This window comes from Haliotis cracherodii, unplaced genomic scaffold (assembly GCF_022045235.1).
Source record: "Haliotis cracherodii isolate W230 unplaced genomic scaffold, xgHalCrac1.p SCAF_3, whole genome shotgun sequence".
Classification (NCBI taxonomy): domain Eukaryota; kingdom Metazoa; phylum Mollusca; class Gastropoda; order Lepetellida; family Haliotidae; genus Haliotis; species Haliotis cracherodii.
The window spans coordinates 16,672,984-16,689,407 of record NW_027266286.1 but is presented as its reverse complement, the minus strand read 5'-3'; the positions used below and the strand labels follow the sequence as shown (position 1 = coordinate 16,689,407).

Below are 16,424 nucleotides of genomic sequence, written 5' to 3'. Positions count from 1 at the left end.
GATGTGTCGTCAAGACGTGCAATGAGAAATGTACGACTGTCGGTGATAAATAAACTGTAACAGTTATTAAATGTAAAGTGTTCATTACCAAAATCTGTCACAAAGTGTTGTTACAAACTGTATAAAATTTATCAAATGTAAAGTGTCATTAAATGTTAAGTATAATATTAAAGTGTCTATTTAAAGCTACTTTGCTTTGTTTGTCAGATCTTATCTGGATTATTCCATTTTAAAGTCTGAGGTAACAAGCATAAGGATTAGTGTGCACTCAACCGTTTAAAGTGTTGTTATAAGCTGTCTAACTATTGGGACGTCTAACTAATGGGAGGACACCATTGGGATCAATCACATGCATCAACCAAGTCAGCGAGCCTGACCACCCGATCCCGTTAGTCGCCTTTTACGACAAGCATAGTCGCCTTTTACGGCAAGCATGGGTTGCTGAAGACCTATTCTACCCCGGAATCTTCACGGGTCATCAAGTAATGAACCAGATATCCAGTCACACGTTTGTTCATTTACTGCTTATGTTGAAACTTAAAACAGTTCTTCTACAGTGTAATGTCTCTTGTACATAGGCTGATCTTTTTTTCATCACTGCTTATAAAATATGTCTATGTCTAAGTGGCCTTTATTGGAACATAAGAGCTTCATCACAAAGAGCAAAATAACTCAATATGCGCAATCAGAACCAGATGATTCAGCAACTAATTAAGATTTTCGGATCCGGGCGATCTTTGTGGTCAGTGAGAAGCAAGGAACTATTTTGTTGTGGCTTACATAGTCTTGGTGTGGATGAAACCATTTTGTGCACATGCGCATGTATACCTCATCTACAGGCGATGCCTTGCATAGACATGTGTTACAATGCTTTAATTATGGTAAATTGAGGTAGAATAAAATCGATATATGCAGGTTAGTTCGTTAATGGTTGTAAAAATAAATCATCGAGGCGAAACAGCGACAGTCACGTTTTCATTTATTATCGTAACGGTTGGTTCAGCTTTGATAATTTCACACAGTGTCGATGTATCCAACATATTACGTAGGCTCAAAGAGATTTGGTTGTATAGGGAAAGTTCATAGCACTGGGAGACACGTCAGGCAATAACAGTTTTTGGTCTCCAACAAAACCAATTAAAAAAAGCCACAAAAACATTTCCACGATCATAAGAAATAACTACTAAAAGCAGAGTCCATATTACGCTTCCGACAATAAAATAAGCATGTGTATATGGATCGCTATCAATTGCAAATAATGAGAACAGGCGTTCGCGAAAAGGTGAGCGCATCCTGCCTCACCGGTGGTGCCTGTCGCAAACACAAAGGATTGTGTTGTCCAAAGCGGCGAAATTGGTTGTGCAGAGTTTGCTCCCTTGGGCGTGCCATGATCCTATGATTCCTGATTCGCTCTGATTGTCAGCACTTTGCCCTCGTTGGTTCCTTACACGTAAGACCAGCTTCACGGAGTGCAACCCTTCTACATAAAGAGTAATATAGGAGCATGTGTGTCATATTGATTTTACGAAACGAATGTCAGAAATTCTTTGTATTTCCCGAGCGAGAGCGAGTTTTGTAAATTCAGTTATCACATATTGATATAACTGAAATACCGTCCAAAATTGTTCCAAAACAATTCACTCACTCAGACATCTTAACACTAACTGGATGACCGTGCGAGAGTTTCTCTGAGCTTTCGAAATTGCAGCAATCCATTATATTACCCTTTCTTGTCATCAAACGTGTCATCCTATTTCCTATAGTCAGCTTAGTATAGCATTCCCTGCATCATTTCAAACAGTGGAAATATGTGATTGACGCCATCAAGTTGTCATGTGTATCCGGCTACAGCAGTCGGTGAGTGAGTGAATGTTGTTTTACGCTACAGACACCAATAAAAGAGCTACATCACTGGGTACTGTAAATAGCCATGTGCGGAATACCTACATAAGTGGTTGATTGTATTAAGGGTCCCTGATATCGGGGTTACTGTTAATCAGCCACTTTGTAACCGCCTGACTCTCCGTTTTTGGCCATCTCTTGCGAAAGTCGGGGCGGTCTGGTAGCATGGTGGTTAAAGCGTTCGCTCGTCACGCCGAAGATCCGGGTTCGGTTCCTGACATTGGTTCAATGTGTGAAGCCCATTTCTAGTGTCCCCCGCCGTGATATTGCTGGAATATTGCTAAAAGCGGCGTAAAACCATACTCACTCACTCTTGCGAAAGTCATGAAGGTAGTGCGGTCACGGAGTTACAGTCATGTCAAGTTTCTTTATTTCAGAATTCAAGGCCACGTGGCCATGAAGTCAACTTATATACACAATGTTTACAGATATAGTGACCAATCGCGAAGGTTATGTCTGATGCAGTCATAGTGGTCAGTCATGAAGAGCATATCGTGACGGAAGTGACAGTTCTCAGTCATGAAGATTCTATCGTGATGAAGTTGCACTGGCAAGCCATGAAGGTCATATCTGGATGCAGTTATACTGTCCAGCCATGAAGGTCATATCGTGATGAAGTTGCAGTGGCCAGCCACAATGGTCATATCGTGGTGAAGTTTCAGTGGCAGATTGTGATGACGTTGCAGTGGCCAGCCATGAAGGTCATATAATGATGAAGTTGCGGTGGCCAGCCACAAAGGTCATATTGTGATGCAGAACGGTGTAGTGGCCAATGGCGATGTTGGTAGACAATGAAGATCTGACAATGATGCAATTGCTTGAAGGCCTTACCGTGGTGACGTTGTTGGCTAAGGACGAACCTGTTGAGGGACATAGAATAGTATATCAGGAAAATGCCTACATGGGATTCGCTCCTTTTATGGTTCAATTCAGCGGGCATAAATTAACTAGGTGTCTGAATCGGGCAAATCGGAAACACTATAAAGTCCGCATGACATTCATAGCCTTTACATCATTTTACTGGATTCATTGTTATTGATCCTCCCAGGTCGTTTTATTGAACGAGTACAACCTTTCAGGAATGTTCATTTTTGGTTAATAACACACCATGAGGCAGACGGGTTAATCGTCGCATGTAAACGTTTCACAAACCTTCGCTCAAATTTGTCTTAAGTCCGTTTGATGTGTTTGGTGCAAATGGTCCAAGTGGCCCCCGCCTTCATCCATATCAATATATCAGCATATGCATGTGTGATCAGAGACGGCAAACTCGTCAATGTAGTGGAAACATCGATCCTGCTGTCTGGAGACGCTGACACAATCGGCCAAATCATAACTTGAAGGGGGTGTTGAAATAACACATCTCAAAGGACAGTCAATCCTTTTGTTTATCATGTGTGTACATTTCTGTATCCGGGGCTATATAAGCAGCCTGTTACGGCCATTTCTGTCAAAGGACCTAGCCTTCCCGGGAATCTGCTCAACGTGAAAAGGGCCATAGAACATGGATAAAACTAGTGTGCTCCTGCAAATAGATCAGCTTGCGTGTTATTACCGACGTTCGATTGTCCACATGGGTACAATCTGACAGGCCCATTCTTGGCATCTACGCTGACGTCATATGACCGAGTACAATGACAGAGGCTTAAGACATCATCATGTAAACAACACTGAAACATGAGGCCCATCTTTTTCATATAACGGTTTGAGGATTTTTCTTGACCGCTTGGGTTTGACGAAAGTTTAAAAGAATATTTTTGTGTGGTTTTATTTTTTTTTATTTTGAATAAAGATGTTTCCGTCTGTCTTTTTGTTGGAAAAGATACAAGCAAGTACTGTTGAAATAGAAAGTCGTGTATTATTTTTAAAGTTACGTTTACAAAACAAATTGAAAAGTGTCGCCTTAGGTATACATGTACATTACCAGATTAAAAAATCCAAACACGCGTAAAGAGGGACGAACTATTCTTTGTTCTTAAAGTTTCAAATCCATTTCATTTCAGAATTGACTTCAATATACCCGTGAAGATCTGGGTTAGAATAGGTCTTCAGGAACACATGCCTTAAAAGGCGACTATTGGGATCGGGTGGTCAAGCTCGCGGAGTAGGTTGATGCAAGTCATTGTATCCCATTTGCGTGGATAGATTCTCATGATGCCATACTCGATTATTTACAGACCGCCGTCATATAGCTGTAATATTGCTGAGTGCGACATTAAACAAACAAATACGTTCGCGATAATGTCCATTGGTTAAACAACAACCACGACTACATATTGTTATTATAGATGTATGAACGAACAAAATGGTTTACACTCGCGTAGAAACATAAACGCTTGGTTAGCCAATCAAATGCCATGGAATCACTTGCAATGTATGTATAATGGACACACACAATACAGTACTATATGCACACACACACACATACACACACACACACACACACACACTCTCTCTCTCTCTCTCTCTCTCTCTCTCTCTCACACACACATATCTAGTCTAAGATACAAGCGTTACCTGCTGAAAGGTTGGAAAAAACATTTCTTTTTCTTTTTTGTTCTCCAGTACTGTTTCATATCATATGATCGCTATGCAGAGTTGCGTCCTTTGGGCACGCCAGAAACCTATGATTGTGGGTTCGAATCCTGGTTCGCCCCGATTATATTTCTAGGTTTGTCAGCACCATACCCGTGCTCGTGGGTTTCACCGAAGTGGTAAACGTCTGAGACCTGCATCACTTCGGGCTTTCCTCCCACATTAAGCTGACACGACGCGATATAACTGGAATACTGTTAAAAGCGGCGTTAAACCCCAACTCACTCACCCATATCATATGATCCATGGAAACAAGTAAATGTGGTAGTCAATAATTATTGTCATAAACAGTTATAAAACATATTGATTTCGGTCACTTTATTCCATTTTGAGGATGTATCTTCGTAAAAAATGCGTTTCAACAGTTTGGTGAGTGGCGATTTTACGGGCACTTCCAGCATTGCATATTTCGCACTCGGGAGAGTTTCATGTCCTTTCACTGACCAGGGTGGTCATTGATCTCAGGTGTGACTACTGATGACCGAATGGATAGAGAGTGTGATCTTTGGCTGTCTTGTTGTGAGTCATCGTGACACGACACGAGGATCGTTTAATTGTGTTATTGTTATATAATCACTGCATTGCCAGAACAAAGTGTGACAGAAGGCTCGAATATCGCTGACCGACATTCACTCATTCGCTTATTTACTGCATGTATGGGATTCAAGAATCCTTCAGAAATCCTCCTGTTTGCTTAAATGTCGAGAGGGGGCACGGGTAGCCCAGTCGTCTAAGGCGCCGCGATTCGCTGTGTAGAGTTGCGTCCCTTGGGCAAACCAGAAACCTATGATTGTGGGTTCGAATCACGGTTCGCCCCGATTATGTTTCTAGGTTTGTCAGCTCTATACCCGTGTTCGTTGGTTTCAAAGAAGTAGTAAACGACTGAGACCTGCATCACTTCGGGCTTTCCTCCCACATTAAGCTGACACGCCGCGATATAACTGGAATACTGTTAAAAGCGGCGTTAAACCCGACTCACTCACTCACTTAAATGTCGAGTTTGCTAAATAGGTTGTTCATACATGTATGGGTAGTATGTTCATTTATTGCTCCCAGTTACGAAATATTCGTTGTCATTTTTTTCGTTATCCGTTTAATTATTTTGAGTTTTGAGTCGATACAAGTAGCACGGATGAAAGATTCCTCAGGAATCCATGCATTATAGACGCCCTGTTTGTGTGTGTGCGTTTGCGTGCGCGCGTGCATGCGTGTACGTGTGTATTATGTAATTTAAATAAACATGTGCCTAAGGCGTCGGGGTTGGGGGCACTGGGCGGGGCAAAACGCCTACATGCCAAAACACCTCCATGCAGCTTATAACAATAAAGTTCACAGTTGAATGCACACCAAATCCCCTGCCTGTTACCTTTGTCATTTTAATGGAATAACCCCAAGAATATTTATATACATTTTATTTTACTAATCGGTCAGATGATAAACACAATAATCAAATTAGTTTAGAACTAATCAGTCAGATGATAATCACAATAAGTCACTAGCCAAGTTTCAAAAGATGACCAACAGCAACCAAGTATTGGATGGGTGTTTTTAGTCCCTGGGCCAAATGTTCTTTCAAGCGGCACACGCGATTCTCTTCTCTTCTTCTCGTCTGAGACGCAACGATAAGCTATGCAGAGTTGCGTTCCTTAATAAATTGTGCACGCCAGAAAACCTCTGATTGTGGGTTCGAATCCCACTGTGAAATCTGTTCAAAGCGGCGTTATCCCAACTCACTCACGTGTACCTATTCTTATTTCTTGGATTACTACATTCTCCGACATGTTAAATTGAACAAGAACGAATACAGCAAAACTTGATGGTTAAGAGGGCATATATTTAGGATTAGGATTAACTTTCAATATTGAAGTTTGACAATGTACGTCAGGTCAGATATATATAGAAAATAAGTGTGGAGGTGCCGGTTAAAATATGATGTCTTGCGTAAATACACGAATGGACGGATTGCTCGGTAGAAATGTTTATCGAAATTGAGTAACTTAAACTCTGTGTTATACACGCAAGGTTAATCTTCTTATATACTTTGTGCGTAAAGAGCGGTAGAAATATTTTCAGGTTTTGGCACGAATGAAATTCCAGAATTGCAGTAAGTGCGTGACTAATCTTCCACCACTTCCGGGAAGCACTGACGTCATGCATGCAAGTAAAATATGGCGGACACAGTTGTCACTGCTGGCCAAAACCAAGAAGGTAAACGGTTTTACCTAGTTTCCAACTGTCTGAAAAGATATTGAACTCTGTAGATATGAAATCACAACACTAAATATTCCTTCTCGTTAGGTATTCAGTCTGAACTGTGCGTGAGATCTATGCTACGTGCAGAAGGACGCGGACAGTCATATCTCTGGTGACCGCGAGGGTTGAGCTGTGACCCAGGTCTCACATCTGTCAACATCAACAAATATGGTTTTTGAACCCTCTAGCAGTTTCGGTTGGTCACCTCTTGGTCAGTAAGAACTCTGTTAAATGTCTGCTTGAAAAGACCTACCACCAAAATGAATATTGAATAAACCTAGGTCAATGTGGACTAGATTTTGCCACTGTTGAGTCATGTTATAGTCAGATGATCTGATTCAACGAAGTAATAACAAGCCTGTCTCATTATGTTTAATGTTGTTCAAAATCAAAATTATGATAATCCTTTCACTGATCTCACCAGAAGAATACTTTATGGATGCCTCACTAAGTCGGCAAATGTGAGTGCACCTCGACTTAAGGCCCATATTCAGAAACCCTGTATTGATTTTTTTTTTAGAATACACCTTGATTCTGGTCATATGGTTCCTTCCTTTCAAGTTCTTGATGTTGTTCATGTTCATTCATTCTCTCACACCACCCTGATTTCTGAGAGTAATCAGCAGACATGATTATCAGAACCTGAAAGCACTGACCTTCTTGATTTACAATGATGATTTGTCAGTTTTGGAAATCAATTTCAAGTTTTCTCTGAAGGATAAAGCAATCTGTTCTGATCATGATTATTGTTAACAGCAGCTGTCCAGTGGAAACTGTAACAGTTGGTCACAGTCTTACTTGATGATTCAGTTTAAGGTATTGAATATGTGCTTTAAACATGAAACATGAAACTGATCAATGAAGCACATGGCTGCATGTGACCATGCAAGTATCATGATGTAGCCAGTGGCCAGACATTGTCACCACAAGGCATTAGCTTATACATACAATGTCTTCATCATTGTCTATGTCGCCTCAAGAAATACCATGTGATAGAAGTAATAGTAGTAAGTAATACTATACAATATATATTAGCCATGTTGTCATGGTGATCATTGAGGAATGTTTATATATCAAAGGATAGTTTTCTCTTTGTTATGTTCACAGATAGATACTTCTAAGAGTTTAGGAGTCAGTTGACATTATTTGATTTTGAGATTATTTCACTAACCAGTTCATGTGAGGAATCTACTAGGGAAAGTTAATCTGTGATATCATGTATTAATCATTTGTTGCTGACTGGAGTTATAAGACTACAAGTGTTTACCATGCTTGCCACGTAAGATAAAATCTGACACAGTTTTGCAAAAAATAATGCATTTATTTATCAAGAGAAAACATGTGTAGGTGAGTGGACTAATGCCACATATTTTTCTCCTTGCAAACATATGGCATTCTTGGGTATGAGTATCCTCAAATTTTGTTATGTCAAGGGTCACTGTGGATACATACCATTACAATTTATATGCATAAATCATATGGTCACCCTGAACCCCGGCTTTCAGTGCTTTTGAAAAAATTCCCATTCCTACATACTATATGACATAACATCATCAAAATCCACATCTTATTCACGTTCCGGGTTGCAGATATCCCCGCTATTGTCCCACATCTAAATACATGAACTGTTGGCATTATTATTAATTCATTATTTAATAACTTCAATTCACACAAATTGATAGCACCACCATCATGTAGTTACTGGACAGCAGAATAATGTCAGTATGTTAGCTAAATAGTAACTATATAGTAACACAAACGTTTAGTTAGTATTGAGCTCTACGTATATTGTACATAAACATTACGCAGAAACTATTACACTGACCTCTTCCTATTTGGATCTTAACATGTGGCATGTACATGTAGTATTTACTCTAAACTAATGCTCTCGCAATATGTTGTCTTGTTATTTGGTCAAAGACCTTTGGTTATCTTAATCACCTACTAATTACCCGTTTATTGCCCTAAAAGTGTAAATATGCTCTGGCTATTGTGGACTAATGAAACCAGAATATGGGTACACAAGGAATATTGACTGGTTAATTGGTGTGATTAAAGCCTCTGGATCTTTTTGATGGTGCCTATCATTTATTTGTTTGTTAATTAGAGAAAGGTTAGTAATGGGGAACCATTGCTTTTTTTCATGACTGGTATATTGAAGGATATTTAAACAAGTTCAAGCTACAAGGGATAACTGGTTTCAGATATAGTTTTGTTTTACATACATTTCATGAATCGGTTTTTCACTACTGTGCATTTTAGTTAATGTTTGTTCTCTGAGTTTGTGCAGTAAGATGATTGTCACCCTGTGGAGAACTAATCTCATACCATTAACCTGACAGTAGAAGCTTAGCTCTGTGAATATTATGTTTGCAGTGTCTGATTAATTTACCGTGATCCAAGGTTTTTAATCACCATTTTCAGCTTTCTTTGTTGACATTGTTGAGTTGCTGAATGCCAGGCTCAGTAATGACATGCTTCTGAAACAAGTAAAATATCATTGGAAAGTCTTGTCATTTGGTGTGGTATCGTATATATACATGAAGGGCAATATGACCTAAACCAGAGCTCCAGATAACTTTTTGAACAATTGAGTTTTTAGTACTTTTTACTCTAGGGTTTCTATTATAACTGGGTTATTACACTTTTCATTGGATAACCAATATTTTTTCACTCATCTACTCATAACTCTATTATTGGTTTTTCCCCCAAAGAGTGAACATTTTAAGTTTTAAAGAAAATGAAATAATGTTTTAGATGTAGATAACCATGAAAACTGTTCTAAATACATGTATATAGGCTTGACTTGGAAAATAAAGTAGCTTCGGAAATTAGCTCCTTTGTACGCATGCTGAAAAATCATTGGGTATTTATGTGTGCTGTTTTTATACATTTGAGGTTTTTTTTAAAATTAATGCATGCGTTTCTGTATGCAAGTTGATTGAAAGTAATTGGGTTTTGAATATTTTTGGGGTGTACTTTACGCAAATACGCTGCTTATCTGTAGCTCTGTGAAAAATGATGTGGTTCTGATTACCTGATCAACACTATAATAAGTAGCTGACCCAAACATATCCCTGTTTGTGACATCAAAAAACAAAGTCACACATGAAAATATTTATCACTGCCTGCCTTCCAAACTAGGGCTGGGACAGGTAACTCGGGTACTTTGGTCGGGTGGGTACTGAGTAGGACCTGGGTACCCACAGGACTACCTGGACGCATGGATAGGCATGTGATATATTGTTTAATGACAGAAACTCACTGTAGCTCAGTGGTTAGACTACAAGTCGCTGATGTTCGCATTTCTTTCTGACTTGTATATGTTTGAGTAAAGATAAAGCTTCAGTCAATTTTGTGTTCAATTGTGTTCAGTTGTTTTTCTCATGATCTGATCATCTGAAACATGTGTCTAAATACATTTGGCCATGGCCGCGGTAAAACAATTCCCAATCAGACATTTTGTTCCCAACTCTTCAGATCTGCAGTGGGTACCTGTGCAGGGTTGGGTAATAGGGGGTCAGGTACCTGTGTAGGGTTGGGTAATAGGGGGGTCAGGTACCTGTGTAGGGTTGGGTAATAGGGGGTCAGGTACCTGTGTAGGGTTGGGTAATAGGGGGTCAGGTACCTGTGTAGGGTTGGGTAATTGGGGGTCAGGTACCTGTGTAGGGTTGGGTAATAGGGGGTCAGGTACCTGTGTAGGGTTGGGTAATAGGGGGTCAGGTACCTGTGTAGGGTTGGGTAATAGGGGGTCAGGTACCTGTGTAGGGTTGGGTAATAGGGGGTCAGGTACCCGGGTAGTAGATTTGGACTCGTCCCATTCTGAGTCTTGTTTTTATTAGTCCTAATCATGAATGCTGTTGATATAAAAAATGCTAAGTTCCCCTGCAAGTTACTCATTAAATGATCAATGATTTTCTCAAATTGGTCAGCAATAAAAATCCAAACTTTTTAAGAAGGTGAATATATATACAAAATAACCTAAGTTTCCATAAAAAATTGTGATTTCTCCAAGCTGATTTCGTCAAGTTGTTTTCAGCATGAAGGTAAAGAAGTGTTCAGCATAGCTACAAATGGCGACACTTTTCCTTACTGACTGTTTGTCTTGTTCATTGATGCCTGTATGTGATGTAGTGAGGAATGTGGAGTTACACCGACTGTCCTTCAGTTGTGTTTTTGTGTCTACAGCCATAGTGAGTGGGCCTAATGGTACCCCCAGGCTGATGTGGCAGGATGGGTGTTGCCCAAAAAGAACAGTGATGCTAATTTAAGGTTGGATACCTACATTCAGCCCTATTACTAGGGGTATACTTGGCTGAGCTAATGAAAAGATCTTATTCTTAATGTCTGATCGCAGATATTTTTTAGGAGCCCATTATTAATGCTTTGACGAGTTTGTCATATTGACATTGTAGGCGTTGAGGACCCTTGTACTGCATTTGGATAAAATTGTTGAGATATACAATTACTTTCTTTACATGCAATTGAGGAACAACAAAGGCATACCATGTTTGAAGCTAATTTCTGGTGTACCCTGCCCTGTTGAATATTGCTAAAGCTTAGTAACTTTGTTCACATGAAACTGTCTATACCACCAGTAGGGGTAATTGATTTGTTACAGTCTAGGTCACATTGTTTAGTTCAAAGTGCAGGAACTAGCAGATCTAAATTCATTATGAATTGATTTTCCTAGAAGCCATGTGTTGACTGAACTACCAATGACATTGTTACCCTGGTAGGTTAAGTAATTGGCTTTAGATGAAGTTATTAATTTAGGCCATGTCTTGACAATCTTGACAATCTTGACAATATGCTGACTCATCTCAACACAGTACATGATATTCAGGTGGACTTGCAGTGTTTGTTCTGGACATAGAAAACTGGGCTACCTGCAGTTAATATCAATGATTGATGTCACTATTGACATTTTGGTGGGCCTTCGGGAGTTTCACTGTTCTCCTGATCTTTTTAAGATGAAAATATTGACAAACCTGGATTTCATATAGATTTTCTAATCATGGTTAGGCGCTCTTTATTATGAAAATTAGAATTATTGGCTTGATAGCATTTTATGTGGTAATTGTCATGAATGACTTGTATAATGACACTTTGTTTCTAAATGTCAGATAGACATAAGTACAGTGAGTGTTATTTTATGCTTTGCGTGTCATTGTTTCAATGATGATGAGTACAGAGATATATGGGACCAAATATGTAGAAGGACTATACGGTCTACAGTCTGGGTCCATGACTAGTGTAGTGACCGCCTCTGTGGTCTAGTAGATATATCGCATCTGCTAGACTAGATGTTCGTCTCAAGTGAACATATTTTACGGATAAAAACAATTGTTAAATTATAGTTTTGAGCTCATAGACTCTCTTCATTCCTGATACTGCAGTAGTCTAGACTTTCTAAATATTATAGACTTGCATGGGCTGTATTGGATAAATTTGTCTCAGGGACTGGGTATGTATGGCAGACTAGGCATCAGCCTGTAGAGCGGAAAGTCGGTGGTTCTGTCCCCGTCGCGTCATACCAAGACTCAGCATTAAGTGATTAGGACAAGGACTGGTAGGCTCGGAGCCTGTATACTGTGTCTAAGTGGAGTATCCATGCTAAACTGTGGCGTTGTATCTCAGTAGGATAGCACTATAAAACCGGCATTACATGTGCATGCATGTCGCTACTGAAGTGCAATAATCTTGAATGCGATATTGAACCTGTCTAAACCAGTGAATTTCTAGACATAATAATGAGTCCTGTGAACTGGGGACAATGTGTCTGTGTAATTAAGGTAATCATTGACTGATTGGATTGATTAATATCATAGCATGTGGGGGAGCAGACAAACAAAATGTTATTTTAAGGTTTCGAATAAAACTCCCAGTTAGTCAAAGTCTAATCCCCCTTTAAATTGACATTATAAATGTTCACAAATATTTAGTATTCAGTAGCCCTCAGTATCTGATTTCCATGTCTACAACAGTGTTTATGTGACCAAAATAGTGTACAGTTGGTAGTCCAACCTATCGATTACTGCATAAAGGTCGAGCCCTCCTGACCCACTCACTGGTCCACAGTGAGCCTGTGAATGAAGTGAGAGTTGGCAGGCTCCCAGAGCCACTGGTGTACAAGCTGGAATCGTGTGATGTAATGGAGAGAGCTGACTCCCAGCTTACTGACAGAGATGAACTATTCCCGAAGAGAGACGCATCCTCCCAGTTCCCACTGCTGGCAAGATTCCTGGGTGGGACAGGTGCAAGGGGTGATCGCTGTTACCTGTGGAGAGATAGAGCACTGATATCAGCTGTGGAGGGTGGGATTGATTGAATTTTCTGGTCCTTGGGATGATAAAATGGAGCCATTGATTCACTGATGAAAGACATGGTCATGTTGGCTGATTGCTTCTCAGGCTATTTGAAATAGTGATTTATTTGGCAGAGGCTTGTTGGTTAAACATGTGGAAGGTACTTCCTGAATTCTTGGAACATTTGGCAATGCTGAACTGCCATTAAGGGCTAAAAGTCATGTTAACTTATGCCCGTGTTGTTGTAGTACGACATTGTTTCAGCAGGGATAGTTAGCTAATATTAGTCTTGTGTTGAAGATCGTTAGTTTTGATGTTCACATGCCATACAGTCATTTAGGGATTCTGTTGCAGCTGGGAATTAACTTTTTAATAATACAGTGTAATGGTATTAGTGATTAGTGATTGATTGATACTCTGGAAACTGGTACAGTGATTTTGACAATTTGTATGGAATTTATGGGTCATTTTCATGATTTTCCAGTATTGATCTTCTACCATGTATGGATCATTACTGAACTGAAAAAAATATGACGGTCAGTTGGATGACAGTCAGCCAATAGTCTAATTGATGGACATATCTGCGACCTTGTGGTGTAGTATGTTCTTGTCACCAACAGCAACATTTGTACTATGGGATCATTTCACACACAGGGATTTATTTATCTAGGATTCTAAACAAAGTGCTCTTGGAGGGCAGATTTGGAAGAAAAATGTCATATTGTTTTTTATGTCCTTATTTTCATAAATTCTGCGGATAAGGGAAATTTTGAATTCAAATTGGAATTTTTTACTGTTGGTTGCAGACGAGGGGCGGAATATATCAACCTCTGATAGATAAACCCCTGACATCCCATTGGCCTAAGTGGTGAATATTTACATTTGAGAATAGCCAGTATACTACTGAGTTTGAAATTAATCATGGAAGTCAATGGGTCCTTGTCACATGTGTTAATTTGTAAGGAGCTGAACCAAGATCCCTGAATCCACCCCACCCCCAATGAAGTAGACAATGCCGAGGGTCTGGCTAGGTTTGTAATGACATGACTTTGTACCACAGATGACACACAATACCTGAACACCCTGTAGTTATGTTTATGACTATTATAGGATAGATCAGGGTTTAACCTTGACTTACAGAACTGCAGGCCATGAGACCCCCAACAATTAATTTCAAGTGTCCTTGCAGGCAATATGAGGGTCCTGTAAAGTGATGAAATGGTGTAGTGTCCTGTACTGTAAAGTTGTTATGCTTCTTGTCAAGAATTTGGTACGAAATATATTACTGTGCGTCCCCAGGATAACTACAGGACCTTTATGCTTCTTGTCAAGAATTTGGTACAAAATATATTGCTGTGCGTCCCCAGGATGCAATATATATTTTTCTACGTCCATGCTATTAATTTTCACGCAGTGCACATTTTCACTGTATGTTATTTTTCATACTTCAAATGATTTCCGGCATTGTCCAGTTACAGTTAGCTGCTGTTGAAACAAGTATTAGTCTAAAGGTCATCACTATCTAAGCTTCCGTATCCCTAATCAGTGGATAGTGTGATAAAACACACCAACACATGACATCAGAGCCACATCAGCAGCACACCCTGGACAGACAGGCCCTTATGAATCTGAATGTAATCTGCATTAGATCTACATTAAATCTATGTGCAATGAACATAGAGGATGCTGAGATAGCCCGGTGTATTGCTACTCAAGTACACGTACTCAGGTGTGGACAGCTGCCCCTTGCTGTTGTCACGCTGTTGTAGTGTCCTTAGCCTCTGACGATCAGCCTCAGCCTCAGCCTCGACACATTCCTCACGACTCAACACAGCCCCAGGCTTGGTCAGATGGTATGTGAAGTGTATGTAAGTCAAATATGTACAAAAACTGTATGTCACTGTATGCCAGTATGTCAAGTTTGCGACATAAATGATAACACTGGAGATAGGATCATCTTGTTGATGGTTCACTGGCCAAATCTGTAGCCAGCAACCCTATTGTCCCTTATCTGTGCGGATATGCTTAGGGGTCAATTGTCATGGTTAGGAAGTAGTATTTGTGCTGTAATGAGTTTTGTGATGGGAGATCTTTATCTCCATCTATGAACAGCATTGTGTTAAAGTTAACCACCTCAGACTCACTTTAGTTGTCATTTGATGTTTTGATTGCTCCAGATTCCTAATGTGTTAAGCATTATCAAGGGGTGTAGGAACATAATGTGACAACATCTGTGTCTTATTTCATGAAGAAATAGGGTTAGTAGGTTAGTTTGTGGTATTGGATATTGTATGGGGGATTTACTTGACAGGAGCAAGGCCTGGCAAACATTTACACTTATACCTGTAATGTGATATTTATTCTTATTATCCCATATATGTACATATAATTTACACTCTAACAGGGTCGGGTGGTAAGGCTCACCGACTTGGTCGATGCATGTCATTGTATCCGAATTGTGTGGATCAATGCTAATAATATTAATCACTTGATTGTCTGGTCCAGACCCGATAATTTACAGACCGCCATCATATAGATGGAATATTGCTGAGTGCGGCGTTAAACAACAAACCAAAATATCCAGATATGTTTAAGGATATACTAATGTGATCCCAAAATTCATTTATTAACTGGACACAGCAATTTATAATCAAGTTTGGGGTTGAGAGTGACATTCACAGTTGACCACAACACAACATGGTTTAAAATGAACATAACTCCGCTAATCCGAGTAAAATCCAGGAAGCACTAATGACTTTACCTTGTGGGCTAGTTACCACTTTTCTGTAAGTTAGATGGCAACTACATTGCTTGTAATTTTTGCGGACTAGTGTAAATATAAATTTATGTTTGACCCTGCACAATTTACAAGATTCACGTTTCATTATCATACGGCATTCTGCAACTTAAGCTGCTGGTCTGAAGCCTGAGACTAGAAATATTTTGTTTGGTCTAGTTAGCTCAGCTGATAACAGTCCATATGATAAGAATACACTCTCTATGTAATGGATTAGGTTGCTTAGAGCCATGTTCAGGCAGGTCACTATGACTCAAGTCTTTGGCACAGACTGTTGACGTGATAGTGATTGTGGAATTCTGCCCAATCAGTCATCTTCACCTCTTTCCCTTTTGTGTAATAATCTTGTGAAAGCTTGAAGCAAGAAACTATTCCTTTTGTTTTCTCACTAATCAATCCATCTGTCCCACACTGTACACCTGTGCTGTGCTCTCCCAATATGTGTAGCGTGATCAAAGTAATTACACTTTCATTAAAAATGCATGATAATAGGTTTGCACCTTGTTACACAGGTTTTTCGGGGGTAGATATTGAAGGATCTGTCAAGTTCACAAAATCAAGATCAAATT

General features: G+C 39.6%; 1 protein-coding gene across 1 annotated transcript in view; it reads left to right on the top strand.

Moving 5' to 3' along the window:
* Positions 1-6,640: 6,640 nt before the first annotated feature.
* LOC139474400 (ensconsin-like) overlaps positions 6,641-16,424 on the top strand; it is a 73,420-nt gene continuing 63,636 nt past the window's right edge. Inside the window, exon 1 of the mRNA XM_071257395.1 lies at positions 6,641-6,705. Coding sequence (XP_071113496.1) covers positions 6,666-6,705 — 40 coding nt within the window. The 5' untranslated portion in view covers positions 6,641-6,665. The remainder of the gene's footprint in view (positions 6,706-16,424) is intronic.